This window comes from Falco naumanni, chromosome 9 (assembly GCF_017639655.2).
Source record: "Falco naumanni isolate bFalNau1 chromosome 9, bFalNau1.pat, whole genome shotgun sequence".
Classification (NCBI taxonomy): Eukaryota; Metazoa; Chordata; class Aves; order Falconiformes; family Falconidae; genus Falco; species Falco naumanni.
Window position 1 is genome coordinate 28,418,780 of NC_054062.1, and position 24,600 is coordinate 28,443,379.

General features: G+C 42.9%; 3 protein-coding genes across 4 annotated transcripts; 1 reads left to right on the forward strand and 2 right to left on the reverse strand.

The window, feature by feature from the left end:
• Window positions 1-568: 568 nt before the first annotated feature.
• On the reverse strand, window positions 569-5,379 carry LOC121093588 (interferon-induced protein with tetratricopeptide repeats 5-like). Its single transcript, XM_040606156.1, has 2 exons — window positions 5,262-5,379; window positions 569-2,594 (listed from the first exon to the last, which is right to left on the reverse strand). The coding sequence occupies exons 1-2, from the start codon at window positions 5,264-5,266 to the stop codon at window positions 1,154-1,156; spliced, it is 1,446 nt and encodes a 481-aa protein (XP_040462090.1). The 5' UTR covers window positions 5,267-5,379; the 3' UTR covers window positions 569-1,153.
• On the reverse strand, window positions 5,302-10,077 carry LOC121093806 (translation initiation factor IF-2-like). Its single transcript, XM_040606676.1, has 2 exons — window positions 9,440-10,077; window positions 5,302-5,419 (listed from the first exon to the last, which is right to left on the reverse strand). Exons 1-2 carry the CDS (start codon window positions 10,075-10,077, stop codon window positions 5,302-5,304), a joined length of 756 nt encoding a protein of 251 aa, XP_040462610.1.
• Window positions 10,078-10,200: 123 nt separating this feature from the next.
• Window positions 10,201-24,315, forward strand: LOC121093416 (putative lysosomal acid lipase/cholesteryl ester hydrolase). 2 transcript variants are annotated; one of them, XM_040605633.1, is made up of 9 exons: window positions 10,201-10,587; window positions 12,296-12,416; window positions 16,193-16,391; window positions 16,790-16,899; window positions 17,518-17,654; window positions 19,073-19,219; window positions 20,378-20,449; window positions 21,522-21,593; window positions 22,362-24,315. In XM_040605633.1, exons 1-9 carry the CDS (start codon window positions 10,483-10,485, stop codon window positions 22,593-22,595), a joined length of 1,197 nt encoding a protein of 398 aa, XP_040461567.1. In that variant the 5' UTR covers window positions 10,201-10,482; the 3' UTR covers window positions 22,596-24,315. The 2 variants fall into 2 exon arrangements, with proteins under 2 accessions (XP_040461567.1, XP_040461566.1); XM_040605632.1 differs by lacking the exon at window positions 10,201-10,587 and adding an exon at window positions 10,725-11,623.
• The last annotated feature ends 285 nt before the right edge of the window (window positions 24,316-24,600 follow it).

A 24,600-nucleotide genomic window follows, 5' to 3' on the forward strand; every position in this document is an offset into this window, starting at 1 on the left:
CCTGTTGTAAAGAATACTGATTTTTAGTTTGATATCTGAAGACAAACAACTCCTACATACATTCTGTCCTTGCAGCCCACCCTTCCATTCATGCAGGCTCTGTGGGCACCCACCCCTTTTCCCACATGCCCCTTGCATTCTGCTGCCCTGTTCTCCGGTGCTCATGCAACTCTGCTCTAGCTGCGCTCTGCCCTCCGTGTCCAGTTTTGTACATTCCTAGTGTGTGTTTTCTGTCCCTGGTTTCTTTCACAAGCACGGCTACAGATAGCCATCTCTCTGGCGTGTCAACAACTGCCTTTCCTTCCTCTCCAGATGTTTGCTGTAGTGGCTCCTGAGAGTGTGGTTTTGGGTAAACAAGAAGGATGTTGGTTTCTGCACAGTTTAATTCTTTGGTGCAACACCTCTGAAGCCAGCTTTACTGAAAATTTGGGAAAATAAATGGGGCTATCTCCCAACCCTTTCATATTCTGCCAAACCTTTTTCCCTGCTATTTTTTTGAATGGTTATTTCCCTTTCTTTCATCTACTAACATGAGGATTGGTCAGCAAAGAGACACCAGAAGCAACAGTTGATGGATGCAATGCTCTTTAATATTTCATGACAATAATAAATATTTTGTAAGGTTTCCAGTGAACTAGCCAAACAGTGGTTATTTTTCACAGTTAAACAGCATGCAAGGTAGTAAACTGAACAAGTCTTCAACAAAAGCTTCTTCTAAATAACACTAAAAAAAAATATTTATTTTTTAATATTTGAAAAAACATCAGAAATTCCATTTGTGTATAAACATGACTTTCAAGTGGATGGATGAAATAGTACATTATGATTCCCTTAACTTTTTCTTAGTAGAAGGTAAGATCTGATTTCCAGCTTAGAAGTTCTGTGCTCTACAGATTCTACTTAAACATCACCTTTTTACCAACATTAGCATTGAAGACTAAGATAGCTATTATTTAGTCTTTCCAAGCTTGCTCTGTTGTTGAATGAACAAATTAACAACCATCATCTGCAGTTTCTAGGGATGCCACCAAATGTTCCATCTGGTTATAACTTCAATCTTTAAAAAAAATAAATAAAGGAAAAAAATTTGAGAGAGTGTTGAAATGTCCTTGGGTTTGGGTTTTTTTTCTGGTGTGAAGGATTTTTGGGAACTTTAGCTTGAGATGGAAAGTCGTAGCTCACATAATGCACTCAGATATTCTTCGTTGTTGGGGCACAATGCTATGGCTTTCTCATAGCACTCAATTGCTTTACGTTTCTCACCATTTAGATTATGAAGACGTCCAAGTGCACCAAAATATGTTGCATCTTCTAAACCTCTCCGAATTCTCTGTTCCAACAATTTTTTCAGAGCATCACTGCACAAATTTCTTGCATGAGATTCTTTTTCAATTTTCAGCCCTTCTAGGTAACACCTAATGGCTTCAGATTCTGATTTCATATGAAAACGCTGATAGTTGCCATAAAGGTAGTAGAACTGTTGTTTATCATCATGCAACATAATATTTGTGTCAAGTGCTTTCTGAAACGCCTCCTCTGCTTCTTTGTACATCCTTTTTTCTGCATACATGCTTGCTAGGTCAGTATAGGCAGAAAAAAATTTTGTCTTTTGGTCAGTTGCTGTTTTAAAATGAAAAATGGAAAGTCGGATGAGTTCCTCCAGTTGCTCTTGAGGTGGATATCTTGTAGTCCTTTTCAAATGATACAGCTTTGTTCTGTAGCACAGTCCTAGTTGGTGATGCAAGAAGGCAGATTTTGGTGTCACTGATAGGGCCCTTTTCAAAATCTCCAGTGCCTTGTCCACTTCTCCTTTCCTTCTGTAAAATTTGGCAGCATACCGCAGGAAATAAGGAAGATCAGGAGTTTTCTGCATTGCTTCTTCAATGTATCTCTCCCCTTCATCAACTTGCTTGTAGTCCTGAAGTTTTAATGCAAGTAATGCCATAATGAAAGTATCATTTGGATTTAGTTCCACTGCACGCTTCAGGGGCTGAAGGGAGGGTGTACTTACATCTTCACATGGACGGTAGGAAAATTCTTCCAAACGATACATTGCTATTGCATAGCCAGTATTAAATTCTGGGTTATTGGGTTCATTCTTTAGAGCATTTTCAAAGCAATTCTTTGCTCTCTCATAGTATTTTCTCCCAAACTTTAATAATGCCCATCCTTGCTCAGCATAGACATCTGGAAGCTGAACCTTCCAATGGGCAGTACTTGAAAGCTTTTTGCAGCTCTTTTCCACTTTGCTCACGTAAGTTTGAGCTTCTTCGTATCTCTTCATGTGGTAATAGATCCAGGCATAGTTCCCCCAGGTAACAAGACTTTTTTTGGCAGCTTCATCTGGATGATGTTTTTTAACTAATTCTTCGGCTGTTTGGAGATTTCTCAGGGCTTCCTCATTTGAATTCTTTAGATGGCATATATAGGATAATAGATTATAATTTCTGATGTTGGATTTTGTTAAAAACTCGATCTGATCGCCTATTGTTTCCTCTAGGTCATCGAGATCCACGTCCTGCTTCAGCAAAGTCCATGTAAAATGACATTCTAGCTTCAACAGGGAGCTCTTCAAGGAATTCTTGGAAATGGTACTAGAAGAAATCAAAGAAAAACTTAATTATACTCCATTTGCTTTTATGTTACTCTTGTTTTTAAACCAGGCACAATGTACTTCAGAAGCAGGCAATACCTCCTCTGGTGCCACTAGTCAACGATACTTCAAACAAGACAAAGCTGTGGGAAGCCATAGGTCTGAAGAGCTGAATAGTTATTTTAGTAATTCCCCTTGCCAGTGAATAAGGACACCTCTTAGGCAGCAACAGAGCCTGGTGGTCTGGATGTCAAAGAGGAGGGCTAGTCTCTTGTGGTAAAGCTGGCATACCTCCGGGCCTCAGGAATGTATTTCCTATGCTGGGAACAATTGCTGAAGCCTACCCAAAAGAGGTAATCAAATACAAAACTTCACCTCAAAATACAGATAAATTGATGTAGTGCCTTTCCCGTATCTCTGCCTATTTTATGGTTTGGATTATAATTTTCATTTTTAATGTTTTGTTTTTCTAAATCCTCGTTTGTTAGATCATAGCACCATTTTTGTTACGATTGTACTAATATGTCCAGTAGCTGTCTACTGATCCCACCAGTCTCCCAGCTGCTGGCTATTGGATGTACAGGCCCCTGAAGGAGCAACCACTTGCTGGTACAGACCATACACTCACTTGCTTATTAACCCTATGGATCCCCAGAAGCTGGCTTTGGACCTCCAGGAGCTGGTCAGGGATCCTCTCTCCACCCAGGTGCCTCACCCATAGACACGCACATGTGCAGGCACACATACTGACCAGACCCTGGTAACATGCAACTGGTCCTTAATAACCCTTTATCCCTCTCTATTTTTCAACATTTTTTCCATCCCAAATCACCCAGATCCCTCCTTTCCTTTGGTCCCCTCCCCAAACATCCCATTGTGCAATCCTCAAATGCTTTTCCATGCATCCTGTAATGTGTCCCGTATCCCTAGGCACGCCCATGGACACCTGGTGCTGCGTGTCCCCGTGGCCCATGGGGCTGAGGGTCCCCTGGGGAAGCCTGGGGTGGGGGTGGGGGGCTCATGTCCCTGACTGGGGCACCGGGAGGTCCCCACCTGCCCTTGTGCCTCTGTACTCCTCCATGTACGTGGGGATGGGCTTGATGGCTCTTAGGAATGGCCGGGAAGCAGCTGGGGCAGGGTGTTAGTTAGTTGGGTTCCCCCTCCTGCTATTGCCTGCCTGTGCCTCTGTGTGGTGTGCAGACCAGCTTTTATCCCACAATCTATCGAGGACAAACCTTTACAATGCAGAGATAACACTTTAGTCCATATTGTGCACTCCCTTAAAGGAGGAATTCTATATGACTTTATAACCCAGCTTCTCAGTCACATCCTTCTTTGTCAGAAAGATTTCTCTGCTCTCCCTCCTGTAGAACCCAGAGGGTCTAACAGCCTGCATGGTATGTGTGCTGCCACTCAACTGCACAATCAGGTAAAAGCAGAAACATCTTTTGGTTTAAAAAAAAAAAAAAAAAAAAGAGAGAGAGTGGAAAGACTGGAAAATTATGAGGAGGCAAATCAAGGAGAAATTGGGAAGCAGTTCTTAGAGGTTCTCGGACAGCATGAAGGACAGCGGGGAAAGCGACACTGAACACACATTTCCACCCAAACCATTTGACACAGAGGTACTGGAGGAAGGTCAGAGGAAAAACAGTGTTTACAAATGCTGTTAATGCATGCATACGTTTGTTTTACAGACTTCTTTGCCTTTCTCAAAGAATCTCATCTGCCTAACTGATGGTTTTGATTGGTATTAATAACAGTTCCTAATCAGAAAGCTGTATGTGAGGTAATTACAGTTCTGGGATGGAGGGGAAGTGAGAGTGAGTTCCTGTTATCGCCACTACCTTGTTAGAAACCCTTGGCTATATGTGAATACCACAGATCAGATGTTGACTTCCAAATCAGCAGGAATAGTTTTTTATTACAAATAACCATTTAAGTAGTCCCATTCAATTCAAAACGAAACATGTATTGTTTTTTATTGCTTCAGCTGAATACCATGACAATGTCCATGGCTGAAAACAACAGTGGAGAGCAATTAATGAAAAGACATTTGTGGAAAACGAATATTCATGACTGTCACAAAACCAGGTTTGTGATGCAGATCAAATACAGTTTAGCTTAGTTCAACAAATAACTGATAAATGCAGTTTCCAAAGTTGTCATAAACACCTTGGCTTTGCCCTGTTTATGTGCATGTGTGTGTGCACACGCGTGCCTCCGTGCATGTGTGACAGGCTTCGGGAAACGCTACCCCCTCTCACGCTCAGAGCTGCAGCACAGAACCTCCACTGCCCTCTTTGCTGCTCCTCACAACAGCAGAGATCAGGAAGCAAACTGTCAAATGCATCAGTGCCAGTCGCCCATTTGGCCAGGTACCAGCTGGGGCTGCAGCCTGGGTTTCATCCCTGAACTGCGTGCACACAGCTTTTCTGACTGCCAGCCTGTTCACAGAGACTGGCCCTTGTCAGAAAAGCAGTAACATTACAATATTCAGCAGCACCTTTATTTTACTTTGATTCTTCCAGTAAATATTCTGTAAAATATTTTCTGCTTTTCAGATCATTCCCAAAGTCCCTCGCTACTTACATTTATGTAAATAATAAGTGTAATTTTTCCCATGGCATGACAAAAAAAACATCTTTCAGAGACTTGGTTGCTCACTTACCTCATGGTTTTCTTTCTCTGCTCCTTGCCCTCAGGTAGCTTCAAAGCCAGAGTGCCGCGCAGTGTTGTTGTGACTTCCCTTTTATGTGCTCATCCCTCACGTGATCTGTGAGCAATTTCCCAGGAACCGGAAAGTGAAACTTCAGCATGTATCTGAATCTGCAGAAGAAGCTAGAACAGTCGCCAGTAGGGGAATAGAAACTTACGAGTCCCTAAGCTGCTTTTTTCAGCCTGGCTCTGTGCCATGCATTACACTGTGCTGTGCAGAATGTGGCAACAGCTCCTAATAGCTCTCAGCGTTTACTTTGTCCGAATCCAGAGGCATCTACGATAAGGAGAACGTTTCAGGCTAGTATAGGCTGACCTGGTTATCATGCATAGGCTAGGAAAGGGTCATTTCCCCCTCCTCTCTCTGCTGATGCATCTTTGCACAGTTCTGCACCATACTTCAGGTGTTTTATTGGTGTTGCGTCACCCACATAACATTCAGACAACGCCTTATCACCCCTGCCTGCACCCCTTTGTCCCGTGTCTCCACCCCGCAAGGTCTCTGCTGTTGTACCAGGCCTGCGTTTCTCTGCGCTATTCCCTTGTATGAGAGAGTCCAAATACCTCATCCCACCTAAGAACAACTGCTTGTTTCTGCTCCCTACAGAAAACTGCAGTTGTACTGCACAAAGATAAATGAAAGTGAAACAAATCAGATACAGACAGACAATTCAAGAAATTGCTGTCCTCGTTGTGATGAGCAGAACAAAGCTGCGGCCAGGTCAAGACGGGGTCAGGCAGAGCAGTCCTGGCAAGCTTCAGGCCCCAGATGGTGCAAACTCAGTGCAAGGCTCACGGCCTGTGGCTAGCACCAAGTGTTACAGGACTACATGTTAACAGAGGTTGGGCGCGAGCTGGGTACTGCAACACCTGTGGATATAAACAATTCGCTGATGCTTAGTTTAAAAAAAAAAGAAAATAAATGCAGATCTGGCTTGATAAAATTGATTTTAGGGGTAACAAAGAGATCAAAGAAATACTATTTAACGTAAGTAAATGGCACTATATATAGCAAATTCAGATGTAACCTGAAGCTGCAGACCAGTGAAGAAAAAGGAAGGTGCAAAAGCTTGCTGGCAGACATATAAATATGACCCGAAGTGGATGCTGGGGAGAGGAAGCAGAAACCACCACCATCAGCATTGTGTTTGTTCCAAGAAAAGATGCTAGTGGCTGATGACTGTTGGTGTTATTCCCTTCAGCAGCTGCAAGCTACTGATATGAATGCTCAGAGGAGCAATCTCTAGGGGAAGGAATAGAAACTAAGAGGTGTCCATGCAGGCGCACATGCCTGTGTAAGAAGTTTAACCATAACATTACTGTTATTGTGATCTTTTTCTGTAAAAAAGTGCTTTAAATTAATTTTAATTCTTTCTGGGTTTGTAATAATTAGACCTAGACTAAAGATAATTCTTGCATTAGAATAAGATTTTCATTATACTAGCAAAAAAAATCTTCTTTACCCATTTATAGAAGATTTGCTTCCTCTTTACCTATAAACAAGATCTTTTAAGTAACATCACAGAACCTCTCTCCATTCTTGATTCTATTCTGTTTTCAAATGTGAGAGCATATTGCTAAGAAATATGTTTAATTAAATACTCTCTAATGTCCTTTCATAATTAATATCTGTAGGATTTGAGGGGTGTGTCGTTGTTGTCCACCTCCCACCCCCCTTTATAGGAATGAGCAACTAAAATTGCATAATAATAATAAAGTAACATTAAAATGCAAAATAATAAAAATTCCTCATGAGGCTTCTCCTTGTTCCTGGCATATGACAGTGTCAGCTCCCCTCCTCGTTTTTTGTGAGGCTTTTAGTGGAGAATGCACAAGGTTGTCACTCTGTCCTAACAGGCCAGAAAGTCACTTATATCAAACCTCATTATCACCTTGGAACTGCTGCTGCTGCCATCATGTTCAACCTCTGCAACTACAGACAAGAATTAACAGTATCCCATGTTTTTATTCATAAATTTATATAATCTCTAACTGCCAATTTGTATGTTTTCAAGAATTTTGGGTGCTGGCTTATAAACGTTTATCTTCTGTGGCATGAGCAGTCTGTTTGCCCACCCTCACAAGTGTCTAGGAAGCATCTGCAGAGGGCAGAGTGAAGCCCTGGATCTGGGAGCAAGCTGCTGCTCCTGCGGGTTTGGCGGGGTCGTGGCTCTGCCTCGAGATGCTGGGGGGAGCCGGGGCCACCCCAAAGCTGCTGGGCAGCACTCACTCCAGGAAGGCTCCCGGCATTGTAGAGGGCTTCAGCCTGCAATGGAGTGAATTCCCAACAGGCAGTGACTCTTCACGACAACACTGTCTTTCGCCTTCTTTCTCTTTCCCTTTCTTTTAAAAACAGTCACACATACAAGAACTTGTGGTTTCTGCAGTAAGTTGGAGAGCCTTAGTACACTCTCCCTCCTCTGTGCCTCACTTTAGTGGTTTTTGTTGGGTGTGAGTGGGTGTTAGAGCTGATGTTAGGGAGCTCAAGACAAAGGTTAATACAGCTACTACTCTGAGTAGCATGCAATGTTCTAGCAATCAAGGATCTCCTAAGTGGTGAAAGAGGCAACGAACTGGGAAGGCAAAAGGATTAGGGTATCTACACAGATTGATATATTTTATGGAAAATAAAGTTGCAAGTAGCTGTAGAAAAATGTATTTAAAAGGTTTCTGCAAGGCCAAACCCAAATATGGAAACTAATGATTTACTATGTTACTAAGTACCTATGGGTTTCTTGTCTCTGCCTCTATCCCTGTGCCTGTTTTCCTTGGTACATTGCTTGGTACCTAGCCTGGTACATAAAGGAAAATGCAGGACTTCTCCTTCTGGAATGCAAAAATTTGCCCTAGTACTCATATTTGTAAAAATTTGGTTGCATCTATATGCTTTAGTTTGATGCAAATGCCTGTTGACTAAAATAAGTGCAGGGAAGTGCTTAAAATAGAGTAAGTGAAAAGAATGGTTATGCAATGCCTTTTTGCAGCCATCTTGTAACTCACTGGGCACAGAGCAGGGAAATTCAGAAACACTTCTATAGCCCTGCTACTTTCACTTCAGGGAAAGCTGCAGCCAGGCTGGCTGGTGTCAGGGGGAGCTGCATTGCACAGCAGCAAATGCAAGAGCTTTTTGGAAAACACTTGTCCAGAAGTGGGCTGGAAACAACAACTGCATTCATATTTAATACAAAGACTTTGTTTGCTTGACTGTTCTGTACACGTACAAGAATAGGGAATGGTTTAAAAAATATCTACCCATTTTACAGAGAAAACTTGTATCTGTAAATTTCATTGGAGCTGAAATGGATACCTGCTCACAAAGAATTCTCCCCTGGTATCATTAGCCCAGCCAAACATTTGCCTGAAATGCAGTTTTCGTCATTAAAATAATGTAAATTAACTATGCCATAGTAAATGACAGGATCGCTTTAAATATCCTATTCTAGGCTGGTTTCCATTTATCATACAATTACTGTGTCAGACTGCAGCAGCTGTGGCACTTTATAACTTGCGGTTTCCCCTAGGGGGGAGGGGTACCCTGCAATTAATTTGACAGAAGCCCCAAGGGAATCACTGAGCAGGTTTTTTGCCGCCCAAGTTCTGTAAAACCAAACAACCCTAGGAACTGTGACCCAGGAATGCAAAGGGTTTCATAGTGTCACTGGTACTGAGCGATGCATCCATGTATCAAAACAAGGGGATGCTATGAAAACTTCAAAGATTTTTCAGTTAAAATCTTAACGCTTTCTAAATAAACAACAACATTTCTGTTCTTGACACGCTCCTGCTCTACTACTGTGTATTTTGTATCTGGTTTCTGTGTTATTCTGAGGACATTACTAGGGACTCGGACCTGGTAACACAAGTATTTATATTGTAGGGCTGAATTTCGTCCAAGTTTTTGCAAGCCTGGCCACACGTGCCCCTGACCACAGACGTGCTTCTCTGGGAAACTGTGGCTCTGCAATGCAATGCCAGTTCACGGCCTCGGAGCATGAAAATGAAACAGGTTTGCAAGAAGCCGTGTTGATAATCCTGCCGGAACGGTGTGCCGGCATGTAACTTAAGTCCAGCTGTATCAGGTCTGATGTATTTAGGCTGCGCTGAAAGATGATGGAGAGATGATCTATTTACCTTGAGAATAACAGCGCCTGCAGACGAGGCTCTGCAGTCCCTAGGCGGGACGGGCGCTGGCCGAGGCGCAGGTGTCCCGCACGCTGGGAGGCATCGCGGGGGGCTCCCGCTGCGGGGGGCGGTGTGTGGTGTCCCGCGGCGGGGGGCGTGCTGGGCGAGGCTGCCCCCCTGCCCCGCGGTGGGCGAGCCCTCCCGGGGGCGGCGGCGGGCGGCGCGGCGGCACCGGGCCGGGCCGGGGCGGAGCGCGGGCGGCACCGTGAGGGGTCTGGGGGCTTCGTGGAGATGAGCAGAGGGCGCGGAAGACGAGGGCGGCTGGGCAGCACAAATCGCCGGGCGCCGTACCGGGGGCCGAAAGGTTTCCGCAAGTGGTGTCCGCTGGGGAGGGGGGGGGGAGAACTACACAGCTGCTGCGAGAGCCGCGCTGAATCGCGCTGGCTCGGGCGGCTCCAGGCCGCGCACCCCCAGGCCGCCGCCGGGCGAGCGGAGCCGGCGGCGCGGAGCGGCAGCAGCGCCGACCCACAGCCGCGGGCTGCGCGGGGCTGGGCGGCCACCGCCCCCGGGCCGGCTCCCCCCCGCGCGGCCCGGCGGGGTGGGGTGGGCCGGGCGGGCCCTGCCGCCGCCGATAGGCCGCGCCGCATCGCCTGAGCGCCGCCGCCGGCCTAGCGCCCGCCTCCCGCCGCGCCGCGCTGCGCTCACCGCGGGGGCACGGGCTGGCCCGGGCGCGGCCGCAGCAGCTCCCGGCCGAGGGCGGGCCGTGCCGCGGTCGCCCGCGGGGGGAGGCGCGAAGGGGTGCGGGACACGCCCGGGCGCCCGGCCCAGCCCAGCGGCGGCGGCCGCGCTCGCTCCGCCGCTCGGGGCTGGGCAACGCCGCCGGCCCGCGGCTGCCTCCCCGCCGCTGACGGGGCCGCGGCCACCCCCGCCCCTGTCACGCGGTCCCGTGCCGGTGGCCGCGCACGGCGGAGGCGGCACATAAACCTCGGCGGGGCCCGCTTGCCGCAGCAGCGCCGCGATCCGCTTTGCGGGAGCCGTCCCGCAGCGCCAGGATGCGGGGCCTGGTGGTCGCCGTGTTCCTGCTGCTGAGCTTCGCCGCGCCGGGCGCGCCCGTCAAAGGGAGGAGGAACGTGGACCCCGAAACGAACATGAACATCGTGAGTGCTGTGGTGCGGCGGGGCGGGACCGTGCCCCAGCCTGGCCACCGGCTGCGGCGGGCGGGGAGCGGAGCGGAGCCGGGCGGGGAACGGAGCCGGACGGCTGGGCCGGGCGGTGCCGGGCGCCCCGGCGCTGGGCAGCGGTCAGCCGGCTGCTGTTTAGCCCCGCTGCTCGCGTACGTCGTGTTTTCCTTCCAGGCTCTCTGCGGTCCCCTGTTGTTCATCTTTCTCTCGCGTATTTCTGCTCCAGACCCGCGTTCCCCGCTCCAGCCGGGACGCCGGCTTTCTTGGCTGCCGGACAGGGGCATGTTCATGAGGCGCGCTGGCACCGCGCACCCCCGTTCTTCACCGCTGCCTTCCTGCCCATTTGGCATTGACTCTCTCAGCTTTACACTTCTGCAACAGCCAAGTCCAGAAACCATTGGCTGTTTGTAACTGGTAGTAGCTGCTCATTCCTCTGCCCGGTATAAACTGCTGTTTTCTCAGGCACACGATTAGATACTTTGAGCTAGAAGTGCTTAAGGTCCATGAGTAAAGAAGTGCTTGGGTTGTCAGTATCATCTAAATACCGTTTTGAGGACTGAAAATGGTCATTTAGTCTGAGACTAACAGCATTTGATTGGAATTTAGCCTTAAAATAATTTTGGAATGTTAATGTCACTATGAATGGTTAAGGATATATTAAAAAGAAATAGCATGTCTAATTAAATGCTTCTTCTCATCCTTGCCCAGCAGCCTAAGAGTAGAACTCTGACCACATCTTGCATTGCTTACATTTTTCTCAGGGCATGGCTGGTGTCATAAACCCAATTAAATGGCAAGTTCTCTGCCTTAATGGAGATGTATCAAATGAAAGTAACGTAAGATGCAAGAGATGGGAGATAAACCCATTCATGAAATCATAGTACTAAGCAAGTACAGGGTTTTTCTTATTATTTTCTTGTTTGGCTTGGCAGGAAAGTCATTTAAAAGGTCTGCAACAGACGTAAGTTTGAGAGGAGTGACTAAGAATTGGCACATGAAACTACAAGCTGAGGTAGCAGTATTAGCAGCTTGCACATGTGAAGAGTGTGACCTTAGCGTTTTAAAGCTTCTGCGTTTGTGATTCATTTGTTGTCTGAACATGCTTGTGTCCTCTGTATAACAGAGAATTTAGCATAAGGTTCAGGTATAAACCTGAAATGTTTTCAAAGAAGACTTTCCCTTTGGGAGAGATTAACTCTTTTTTCCTTCTCTTCTGTGTGCCGCTGTGTGGTGCCAGTCAGTGGCTTTTTGCTGTCCTCACTTGTTTGTTAGTGGAAGATACTGCTTTTCTCAAGAGCAGACGGTTTCAATGTTTGCCTGCCAAATCCACATCTTGGTGTTTTGCCCTATTATCATAATCTCCTTTTCAGCACTTCAGTCTCCTTTCTTTCTCACTGTAAGCAGCATGTGAGTAACTAATATGACAGCGGATGGGGACAGGCTAGGGAGCCTTCCCATTTTCCTAGGTAAGGTTTGTGCTCTGGCTAGTTCCTGACTCTGTACTGGGGTAGGTCTCATAAGAAAACCTGTCTGCATCAGATGGGCAGATGGTATGGCACATTCCTACCACATCCTTTAATTTCACATGGCGGTATTTGGAAGGAACCTAAAATACTTTGCACATGTTAATGAACTGAGGAGTCTGGCAGCCTGACTCACAAGGTGGCTTCTTTTTTTTCTTCAGAGTCAAATTATTACCTTCAGGGGATACCCTAGTGAGGAGTACGAGGTGACAACAGAAGATGGGTATATCCTTTCTATTAACAGAATTCCTTATGGCAAAAAAGGCAGTGAGAGGAGTCAAGGTAAGATTTATGTCTGCTTGGAAAAATGGGAAGTCATGAAAAAGCTCTCTTCGATTTATACAACTTTTGCTTCTGTAATAATCCAGGAAAAGATTTAAGACTGGATGACCTATGCAGTTAGAATGTTTTTTAGGTGAATGTTACGGCCAAAGTAGCTTAGACATATGTGGAGTGACTTGGGTAAAGGAAGGGAGAAGGAGTTAGAAAGCTGTTGTTTCCTGGCATTGCCTTTTCGTGACATTAATACAAGTCCTTCCTTGTTTGATTTTTGTGTATTTTTTTTTAAGGGAATGAGAGGCCTGTATTTTCTGGGAAGTCAGAAATAAAGGTTGAGATTTGTTGGGTTCATTTTAAAAGTTTAAGTCATAGAGTTTGTTGGAAAGAGATTGATTGTAACATTGTTGAGTTATTTCAAAGGCCATTTAAAAAAAATGAATATTTATAACAATTAAGTTTGTTAAAAATGTGTGAGCGTTTTCAGAAGTACAGGCAGTTCACTTGCCTCTTCTGGTAAAATTTAACTAAACTACAAGAGTTCCCACTAGAATGTTCACAAAATAGTTACTGCCTGATTTCTACATGAAATATGAATTTGTTTGTTAATTTTAGTCTCGCTGAAGCTCCCTTTGCAGTAAGGTACAAGACAGACCAATAATGCATGCTACTGGTGCGTCATATTTTACACAGCTGATTAAATAGGTAAAACAATATAGTAAGATAAAATCCCTTCAGAACTTCTTGTGTACAATACATTTAAAATATATATTGCAAATTAGAGTGTGTAACAGGTAGTTGACAACAGTCAGCCCGGACCAGGTTGTTTTATGGATGTGATTTGATAGGGGACTGGCAGGAGCATTGGCATATGCCGCTAGAGCACTGTTACAAGCTGTAAGAAGTACTGTGAAAGCTGGTATAAAACCATGAAAGGGATGCAGGGGCTGTACAGGTGAGGAGGTGGGGGAAAGGAAGGCTAGGGGGAGTGTAAGCTGAGCTTAAAGGAATGATATACGCAAAGGTTTTTGCGAGGACTGAATGTGGAATGCTTAAATGGGACACTGTGTATGGAATTAACAGTTTATTTGAACAGTAATAGCTGAATTTGCTATCAGTCTTGTCACCACCCCTTAAAAAATCCTGCAGACAATCACGTGCATACAACAGCAGCCTGTTTGCGTAGAAACTGTACATATTCTTAGAACCTTTTGGATTGGAAAAAAACTAGAATGAAAGTTAAATACATGGAGCTCAAAAGAAACCAGTGATTGTCCTGTAGCCTTGGGTGTGAACAAGACCTGTGGAAAAACCCTCTCCTCTGCCAAAGGCCAAGCAACAGTCTTCCTGACCTTATCTGTTCATTTTGTGTGAGTTAGGATGTTTGCGCTGTTCGCTGTCTCTTACAGGGTGGGTGTGTAAAGATCAGGGCACGAACGAGGCCAGTCTAACCTGGCAGGTGTATTTGTATGTAAGAATTTCAGAGAAGCCCACAGGACAAAGACAGGTTGCCTTTGTACCTGTTGATTTTGTTGAATCCTTCATCGGTGATATAAGCAAACACAAGTTTCCTGACCTGTGGGAATTCTCCACATTTCACCCTCGACCCCAAATTCATGTTTTGCAAAGTGCTTTAATTTTAAAAACAAGGATTACTGAGCACATTTGGGCGAGTATGATCTCCTAGAAGAATGAAGATTTCAAAGTTCATGTTGATCTTAAGTCTTTATAGACTTGGTATCTTTTCTCAGAAAGATACCAATGATGTGTTACTGCTGACTTAGCGTATATATGCCATAATTCTTCTTTTGCAATACCTGCATAAAGTGAATAGGATCCCTTGTAATTATGTATCACATGATGTTTTGGAACAAAACCTACAGTTCTTCAGCTAAGAAAAAAAAAAGGGGGGGGGGGGAGGGGGAATGTCTGGAGAACCTAAAAGCAAAACATCAATGACTTTTGGTTTTAGTATTAACTAAAAATCTAAAGCAACAGCATAGCATGGGTAAGAAGGGCATGGAAATAAGTCCGTCTTCATCTTCTTGGGGGTGCAGTGAGAAGAACAAACTGTTCTATAACAGAAAGGGTAGTTTAAGGACCTACCTTTCTTATTCCCCTTCTGGGGTTTTGGGGATCAGATGTGACACAGTTATTATTGTCCAAGTCAGTTTGTTGTATGATTGTGCAGTCCATGTGCAGATCTGGTGACTGCTTGGGAAGGGGAAGAAGGAACTGGCAGAAATCGGAGGCTAATGGGAGAAGAGAAAGCATTAAAGCAGTTATCCCCTTCCTACATTATGAAACATGCAAGTAGCAGCTTGAGGAGAGCCTGTTCTTCAAAAAATGAGAAGTTGGTTGGTCTGAGTTTAGTAAAAGGGAAGGCTAAAAAATAAACTAAAAGTGAACACTACTGAAAAGGAAGTTAATGTTAGGCTTGAAAATCCTGCACTCTGCTCTGCTGCAATAATACTTCATTGTCTTATAAACAATCAGATGTGTTGAACTGTACTGTCTCCAGTGCCAATTTGGCACTGCTGGAGATTTGCTCTGGTTGCAGGGACAGTATGCCACATGGGTGTTTTTTTTAAAATGGAAAAAGCAGGCACTGGAAAGGTTCCTTGTCACAGGTATAAAGGTTGCCAGCAGGGAGGAATATTGCTAATTTGGATTTTGGAACTCAGCCAACATTTATGGACATGCCCTGGAATGGAGGGTGTAGGTGACTGAAACAGTTGTGTTTGGGCTGTTTTGCTGAACGATCCAAGTCTAAATTATCAATGGAGGAAGTATTGCGTGAGTTAGTGTTGTGGTAGAATGATGTGTCATTGGAGGAGGTAAATTCCTGAGTAATCTCTGGCAGTGAGCTAAAGTTACCATGTTATCGGATTTCAGTTATTAAAGCAGGAAAAAAACCAAAACACCTGTGCTACTGCAAGGTCCAGAGACAGAATTTTGGATTTTCTGAAGGTCCTGTTCCTCCTAAAGGATTATATGTTAATTTACTTTCTTTTTGTAGAAGCAGAAATCTTCAATTATTTTTTTTAATCTGTATTTGACATAAAGGTGTCATTGCCCTTTTCAGGATGGGGAAGTCAGGTGAGAGCCTTCCTCAATTCCAGTTGGGTCTTGTCTGTGATTCTTTTAATTACTTAAGTCAGGGGGAGAAGGTCCTTTAAAACATAGTTAGCCTTGTTGGCTATTGCGCTTCGTGTCCTGCTGCTAGAGCTTTGGTAATGGAAAGGAGTCGCATACAGACAATGTCAGTACCAGTTGCAGAGATTTCCACAGCTCTGCACCCTAGTTTGGCATTGTCTTAATCGTAAAACAAAGATCTCAGTAGCACATATTTGGGAATGCCTTCCCCGGGCTTAGGGGCATAAGTAGTTCAGCTGTCTCTGTGTTGGGGCCACTTTGCTGAGTATTTATGAGCTAGAACCAGTTGTAAGGGCTACCTGTATTTTTCTTGTAGCTTTTGCTTTTCTTGTGGTTGCTTATTGTACATTTGCTGTCTGTTTTGAGCTTCAAGGAGTCTTTTGCTGTAGTTAGGAAACTAACAAGATGCTAGTTTAAAATTCTTAATGATAAAAAGTAGCTTTTTGTGAAAACATGAGATTTAATGGCACTGTGCTAAGATTAGCAATTTATATAGTATATTAAATCAAGTAGATTAGATATTGAAAGCCTGCTTTAGATTTGCACTTTGAATAACTCACTTGAATTCTTCTTAGGCATTCAATTCCAGATGAACAGGAATATAGAGTAAATGCTTTATTTTTCAGGTCCAAGGCCTGCTGTGTTTCTGCAGCATGGTTTGCTTGCAGATGCCAGCAATTGGATCACAAACTTGGATTACAACAGCCTGGGCTTTATGCTGGCGGACGCTGGGTATGATGTATGGTTGGGAAACAGCAGAGGGAACACATGGTCCAGGAAACATACACACTTCACAGTGAAGCAAGAAGAATTCTGGGTTTTCAGGTATCCTCATCTTGCTAGAGAAACTAGACATGCTGTTTGCGAGCAGGCTGCTCTTCCTGTCTTTGCCTGTCTTCTCAGTTCAGTCATGTTGTGAAAGTACAAGATATTTTTTTTCCTGGTTGCATGTACTGTCACATCTGTAGGGACAGTAAAGGGGAGTTTTATGCTCAGTTTAGTGTCCTGAGACAGCCCTCGTAGGTGGTCAGTAGAATGTTAATTGCTTTCACTGGTGCTTGATGTGAAGAGTCAATCACCAGTGTTCCGCTTCATCCAAAGGAAGCTTTTCTTTATGTCCAAACAACTGCTCTGCAGCGCAGTAAAGCTCTGTGCAGCTGTTCCACAATGATAAATTACTGACTTCACAGAAAACAACTGACTTCTTCCTCTTTGCTTTGTAGCTTTGATGAAATGGCCAAGTATGACATTCCAGCCTCAGTGGACTTTATTTTGAAGAAGACTGGCCAGGAACAAGTATTTTACATTGGCCATTCACAGGGCACCACAATGGGTATGTGAAGAGATGCATTTGTTAGAATATATTGTGTTTGAAATGGTATCAAGTTCCACATAGGTGGTTTAATGATGAAAAAACAGGGCTTTTGAAATCTACTACTTCTGGTTTTTTAGCTGCTTCACGAAATACTAATCAACATTAAAATGAAAAGACTTAACATTTCTGTGTTTACATAAATTGGGAAGCTGTTGAAATGAAAATTGGTCAGTTAGCCAGCAGTACAGTTCCTATTACAATAAATTGATGAACTATGCATAATTAGAATTATCAGACATGTAGAATAAAGATTCCCATCTCCAGAATATTTTGCTTATGCAGGGCCTGGCTCAGGTGCTTTTAGAGCTGCAAATAGAAAGAGCTAGAAGAGTGTTGGGTTAGTTACCATGAACTTGTTTTTCAGAAGAAAACAATCCTTCTGACTTGCCACAGTTAATTGGTGTTCTGTAGTAACTAGATCAGTTTACAAATCTAAACTGATCCTAGATACAACAAACTATTAATGTAAAAATACTTTTGCACACTTTCTCTTAGATTGTATAGAATCACTGCTAGGTAAAATTCTCATCTAACTTGTGTCAGTGAGGTGGTTAATTATTCTCATATTGTTTACAGCTTTCATTGCTTTTTCAACTTTGCCACAGCTGGCTAAGAAAATCAAAATGTTCTTTGCCTTGGCACCAGTAGCTACAGTCAAGTTTGCCACTAGCCCTCTGGTAAAACTGGGAGTGTTTCCTGACCTGCTACTCAAGGTTTGTATTTGAGTGTAAATGTTTTAAGCCAGATGAGGAGTCCTCCTTTCTAGTTGAAAACAGCATAGCAAAAGAATGTTAATAGCTGTGGATTAGTGAGTAACATACTGGATGAGAATACTGGGCCAGTTTTTTCATAATAATGCTGTGGAAGGTCAGCAGTGGCTTCTCTGGGTTTATTGCTGTCTAATAAGGCAATTTGCATCAGTTTAAAGTAGTAATTATTTTTTTCCGTGTACATGTTTCTAGAATTTAAGCTACAGAAATCGCATGACTAATTAAATAGTTGGTCTGTTTTAGAAGTCATGTGATAGCTTTATACAGAATACTTCTGCATTGTCATGAACTTTAACAGATTTGTTTCACAATTAACCATTTAGCATTGGAAGAGGATCCTTCAGAGGGTGATAAAGAGCAGCAGCTTTATATAGATGCTGTGATTCATCCTCTGGAGGAGTTTACCTTTCCCCTTTAACATCAAAGGGAATGTAGGCAGACTGGCAGGCTGCATAAAGTGCCTGAAGTCAGACATGGTGGTCACCCTGCTGGTTTTTAACCGTCACTTTTCCTTCCACCACCCATGGAGATTCCCACACACAGCTGTTTGTTCTGTGAGATAAACCCTTCTCTAATGTACCTTGTACATATTTAATGGGTGTCTGTTGGCATTACTAGTTCTCCGCTTCAAAGGCAGTTAACGTAAAAGCGATACTAGCAATTGTGGTCTCCTGTTCCTCACATAATGAACTTTGTCTAATGACATTAGCGGGAGATCAACACCCTGTGCAGTTGTTCATGTTGTGCTGAAGAACTTGATTCTCATGATAACATGCAAGAAACTGGAGTATGGAAGTACATGACAGTGGCAAGCCCATGAGTCAGTTGTACCTTTAAAAAGCTGTGTCACTTTTAAGGAAGTTCTCAGTGGGCCATTTTCAAATCCTTGGCTGTTTTAAAAATACCCATCAGGAGGAAGTAGCGACCACAGCTCATGAAACTTGTTTTTCTCCATGGTTTGAAGAAAGGAAGCTGCAAGTACAAAGCCGTTTAATATTAACAGACACAACATATTTTAGCCTTAACGAGTTTTGATGACAAGAAGCTGTACAGTATTCCTGTAAAATGCTGAATTCAAAATTTATTTGAATTTGAGGTTAAGCTTGGAGTTCTTGAAAGATTGTCCCAGTTCCCATGTACTTTTTGTGGGGCTAATGGACTGCATCATTTGTAGCAGAAGCACTAACCATCTTCCCCTTGAGCTGTAAACAAGGTTGATACGGAGATAAATGACTTTCATATGACATACTTGTCACCAGTGCAAATGGAAATAATAGCCTCAAGAATGCTGTAGTATAAAATGTAAATCCAGGTAATTCTGTACAATTACATGTTTGTCCTATGTGTTTGTTATTTCGTAGGACATGTTTGGAAAGAAACAATTTCTCCCTCAGAATTTTTTGCTGAAGTGGCTTGCTACCCATGTTTGTACCCACAGAATACTCGATGACCTTTGCGGCAACCTGTTCTTTCTTCTGTGTGGTTTTAATGAGAGAAACTTGAATATGGTGTGTTCTAGTGTCTTCTAATAGCTAAGTTATGAACTCTAACCTAGTATTGGCTGCATATCACTGTACTGATTGTCCTTTACATGTAATTAGAAAACTAATGCTGCTTTCGCCATACTGAGTTTGGATGATTATCTTTCTTTGGTATAGATTAATTGCCCAGTTGGGATGCGTAGAATAATGTTGTAAAATGTTACCGGAAAGCTAAAATACATTATTTTAGATCTGTTGGGGAAGTGAATTAATATGATGGTGAAAGTATTTAATTCCTTTTGCAAGGAAGTGAGGAATAAAGATACAGTTTTCAACCTTTTTCAAGAGCACTGTTGAAGTGTTCTGGTCTTTTGATGGATGTGTGCAATTATTTTCTCTGGGACCAATTTGCTGATGGCTTCACCTATGGGCTGAGTTCCAAAAGACTTCTTCATAGTACTTAGTATCTAAAAGCTAGTTAACAGCAGCTGGCGTGAGACCACCTTTTTTCATAATGCTTCTTAAAAGTGTTGCTGACACCCTGTGATAACGAGGTGATATCTGTTTACATGCAGGTGGATGAAGGTTGAGAATTTTTTATTGCACTGAGATAGGATTAGCATTATTTTTTTGTCACTATTCTGTGTACAAATGTGTGCCTTTTTACTTTGTATCAAGGTGAAAGTGCAGGGGTTTTATGTTTTCTTGACCAGCACATACAATTTTCATGGGTTTAATGGTGGATATCTTTTTTTTCTGCCAGGATTTAAGTTCCCCCTGGGTATTTTGTACTTCTAAACTCAAAGTGTGTGAAGTTCTGGATCTTTAGACTGACAGCTACTAGTTTAGATGTAGAATAATGCAAGGTTTCTGTGGAGGTCCGTCTAAATCTTAGTTAATGTGCTTCCAATTCTTACAATACTAGCACTTCAAAAATATATTAAGCATTTTTTATGTATTCATAAGGGGTAGCATCATTATTTTTAAAGTTCATCTGTGAAGTTCTGTGGTTAATTGTAATTTAAACATTTGAAACTTTTACCTCATCTGTATGTATGGCTCCAGTTAACTTTTGTTTATAACGGTTTTAAGTAGAATGGAAAATTTTGTTAGTTGTTCAAGAAGCAATAACGGGTAGAACTGCTGCACTGTGAGGAGTAAACCATGTTAATTATCTTGTTGCAGAGCCGAGTGGATGTGTATTCAACACACTGCCCTGCGGGGACATCTGTACAAAACATGATCCACTGGAGCCAGGTAGAGTTTCCAGAATCTAAAATCTCCATGACTCTCACTTGTTTGTAGAATATTGATGCCTTTGATATTTAAATAGAATAAAATGCCAAAATATACATGCAGCATAGCCCAAGTGAAATTCCAGAGCTGCCAATTATCAGAATGGCAGCTATTCACTGCAGCTGCTTTGGTAATAGTGGCTTATGGTGGCTCAGTTCCTCCCCTGTTTCTCTGAAGATACGCTGTGTACTTCATGCCAACAAATAATACAACAGAATAACTTAATTGAGAGATGCTGTAACAAGTATTTGCTCCCTTTCAGCAAACCCTGTTTTGATTACAAGTTATATTTTTAACCAGTGAAAATCAGCAGGCTTTCTGTCCTGTTCTATTCTGTTGGACTTAATTTCATATTTTATTAGTATACTTTGAATTTCACCTCAAGGCACAGTTTCATGTCTGTGATGCTGTTGTGCCTGAAACTTGCTCAGCATGCTGACAAATAAGAGAAGACGTTTGCCCGGGAAGCAGCAGTCAGTGCTACTTGTGATCTTGTAGCTGGACTTGGTCGCGATTCAGAAACAATCCAATCTCCTGTACATAGCTGTCTAAGTGTGGGCTCAGAAAGAGATTTGTGAAGACTTCCTTCTCCTGCCCCCAGATCCCTGTTAATATAGAATTTAGTTTCTGAAAAAAATAGGTGGTAAATCATACACAGATTAGACTTTCTAAGAAAGCTCCATGCTGTATTCATATACGTTTAGACAACAAGGTAAATATTTCAGAAGTAACCGTGGAGCTGTCACATCTTTGCTTTGGGTACACTGAACTGTTTTCTTTACTCTTTCCTGCCATTGCTATGAAAGAGTGTGAAATCTTGAGGGGCAAAGTCTAATGGTATTGAAAGGTAAATGTTTCCCACCCCTGTGATGCTCAACAAAGCAGTGACACTTGTCATTGTTAATACTTGGTATTTCACTCTTCTTGTGTCAGTTGCCTTTGCCAGTTCTCCAGATGACTTACACTTTTTTTTCTTATGCCTACAATGGAAGTAGTGTAGTTCTTTGTATGTGTGAATATTTGTTATTTCTAGGCTGTGAAGACTGGGGAACTCAAAGCTTATGACTGGGGAAGCAAGGCTGCAAATATGGCTCACTACAATCAGGTAGACGTCTTTTATGGATATGTTAAAATTCTTGAGCGCCACAAAAAGAGTCCTTGGGCACTTCTCTGGGTGCTGTGTTTATGCTGCATGCTGAAGAGCCACTAGTGTTACCCAGTAACCAGACTGGAGATCTGTCTTTTCGGGGGGGGGGGGGGGGGGGGGGGGGGGGGGGGAAGAAAAAAAGACAGGGTTATCGAGCTGTAAGGTAATCCTAAGTCAGTATGGAGCCCGTGCTTGGATATGAAGTTGTGGTGGCACACTGTTTCTTGAGGGGGGTCCTGCCTGCCTAGATCATGAGATCCCACTGCACTGCTCATAATGAGGCATAGACTATCAATTCATGTGTATTGCTTATCTTCAGCTTGTTTAGTCTCCCCACATGTTTGTTTCTAAATTGCTGTGTGCAATACTAATAACATTTTGCCTTATGTCACTTTGGTGACTGCAAAATATTGCAGTATCGTACTTTTAGCATTTGATTAGGGTTCAGAAATAACTTGAATGTGATGCATTCTCTGGGGCTTCTGCTACTCTGCTGTCTTGTAAACTCAAACCACACCTTTACTGCCATGTGTGCTATAATACTGCTGGACTCTTGGAGGTAGATTTTCTGTTGAGTCAGGTCTCCATCTCTAGCTGCCCAAGAGAGGAAGAGAAAATGGTAATCTGACACATTCTTTTTGCATTTGCTAGTATGTTACGCTGCAGTGTAGTATCACACTGAAGACTTCTTTCTAATGCTTTTGTTTCTACTTCCCCCCTCCTTAGTCTGCTCCCCCTTTCTACAAAGTGAAAGAGATGACTGTACCAACTGCAGTGTGGACTGGTGGACAGGACTGGCTGGCAGACCCAAAGGATGTTGCTATGCTGCTCACTCAGATCACAAACTTGGTTTACTACAAAAGCATTCCAGAATGGGAACATTTGGATTTCATCTGGGGCCTTGATGCACCTTACCGCATGTATAATGAAATAATTAACATGATTAGGAAGTACCTCTAAACTGACATGGTATTTCAGAGTATTAGTTCACCAGAAACTTGTCTTTTTGGAACAATAATGCTACATTGCTTATTTATGATGCATTTTTTAAATGCCAGCAACAACTACTGAATTGGATTTGTATTTGGTTGTTTTTCTCAGTATTATTTCTCTCTGCTGCAGAAATACTCACTGTATCCTGCTGATTTTGCACACAGTGGCATGGTACTCAAAAAAAATAGCAGTGTGACTGTGCACAAAAGGAGTATGTCATGTGCATATATAAATTTAGTGACATGTCTGAAAGACAAGTTAGTCCATTCAGCAGCTCATGTGCTTGACAATTAAAATGAAAAGTATTTAATTGTGCATAAAACACTGCCATCTCTCAGTATGTTGCCATTTCTGAGTACCTTTCAGAAGTACTCCTTGTATTGCAGTGACCCATTTGGTGCTGGTACTTTTAAAAAGCACTTGGTGGCTTTTTGCTGCATTATTATTTTAGCCATCACATACAAGCTAGCTACATCAGATTACTATTTTATTATTGCCCAGAAGAACTGTAATGAAGCCAGAGAAGATCACCACTGTCAGCTGAAATCTCTTGGTTTGGGACTGATTTATTGCTGCACTTTTCTTGATTTAATGGTGTCCCTGAAGCCTTTCATGTTTCACATTACCAGCTATGGATAAGGATCCTTGTGTACGCTTGCAGATTCCTGGAACAAGAGAAGCGGTTAGAAGAAATACCACTTTTGGTTAGCTTTGTCAATAGGTTGTGACTTTCAAGGAGAATGATGGTAATGTACTCATGGTTTGTTTTCTTTGCACTAACTACTAGAAAACAAGCTCCCCCGGTATACTACTGGCAAGGGAAGAGCCAAAGCATTAATTCTGTAGCTTTAGTGACTTAATTTGCGTGAACTTTTCCCTTAATCATCTGCTGCTTTGAAGATGTGTTTACTTCTTAACTGCTTATATGGTGTTTGCCACCATTATGGTCAGGAACCGTACAACAACCTGGTGAAGCCTGGCAGTATTAACAGCAGTTTCCATTTGTCTCAGTTTCCACTTCAAAATGGGACTAAGTCCCCATTTAATGGGGAAAGGATTCACAGCTGCTTCAGGAGTCTGACTTTGGAGCTGTAATTGTCTGTGGTACAGGTGCCTTGCTGTTTCCATTCACCACGCAGAGGGCTTTGGCTTCTCTGAATTGCACAAAAGTTCCATGCCAAACATAGATGTATGAACAATCTCCAGACTCAGTTACGTCAGTCCAGATAATTTCTGTGCCGTGGTTGGATTAAACCCAGATTTCTGTCAGTAATCCTAACGGGATAAAAAGTTTTTTCTGTATGGCATAGAAAACAGTGTGTTTTAAACTGAGGCAAACGTCTTTTTTGTAAAAAAATTAAAATAAGATAAAAAAAGCATAAGCCATAAATTAGGGGTTTTTTTGGTTGGGCTTTTGTACTCCTAATTTAGACTCAGGGAATCCTCAGACACTGTTTAAGGAAAAAGTGGTTCATGATATTTCAGCTGCGGTTCCTAGCAGGACCTCTTAAGTTTCCTTTATGTTTGTAGCAGCCGTATTTGCTTCACCTTGCTGTGCTGAAAGGAAGTTTCTCTAGGAGTCCAAAGTGGTTAACCTAGCAGTTGTGAGGGGATGTGATACAGCAAGAGCCATGTGCATCATGTTTATTAAGCTCGAGTATTGCAATAAACATGAGATCTGCTTGGAGTTTGGAATGATGGGCTGTGTTTCACTTCTTGTTTCATGAATGTGTGTGAAACTTTTATGACAGACTCAGCTTCCTAGATTCTGTCCCATTATTCACCCATACAACAAGTAAAATAAAAAAGTAAAACAGCCAAGTAAGTGTTCATTTTACTTTTGTCTTGAAAGAGGTTTTTCCTAAGTCTAACAGGCCATTCATGTTGTTTTGAGGAAATTCTCTATGACTTTTAAGGAAGGTACCAACAGTGACTAACTGCTTACAAGATAGAGTCATTTTCTAAGCCTCCA

What these genes read in the sequence shown, in the direction of transcription:
- LOC121093806 (XM_040606676.1), bottom strand. Translation starts at nt 10,077, where the DNA reads ATGCGGCGCGGCCTATCGGCGGCGGCAGGGCCCGCCCGGCCCACCCCA. An exon ending in CAGGCGCTGTTATTCTCAAG is followed by an intron (nt 5,420 to 9,439) that starts GTAAATAGATCA and finishes CTTCTTCTGCAG; the next exon opens with ATTCAGATACATGCTGAAGT.
- LOC121093416 (XM_040605632.1), top strand. Translation starts at nt 11,453, where the DNA reads ATGCAAGAGATGGGAGATAAACCCATTCATGAAATCATAGTACTAAGC. An exon ending in ACATGAAACTACAAGCTGAG is followed by an intron (nt 11,624 to 12,295) that starts GTAGCAGTATTA and finishes TTTTTTCTTCAG; the next exon opens with AGTCAAATTATTACCTTCAG. An exon ending in TTCACAGGGCACCACAATGG is followed by an intron (nt 16,900 to 17,517) that starts GTATGTGAAGAG and finishes TATTGTTTACAG; the next exon opens with CTTTCATTGCTTTTTCAACT.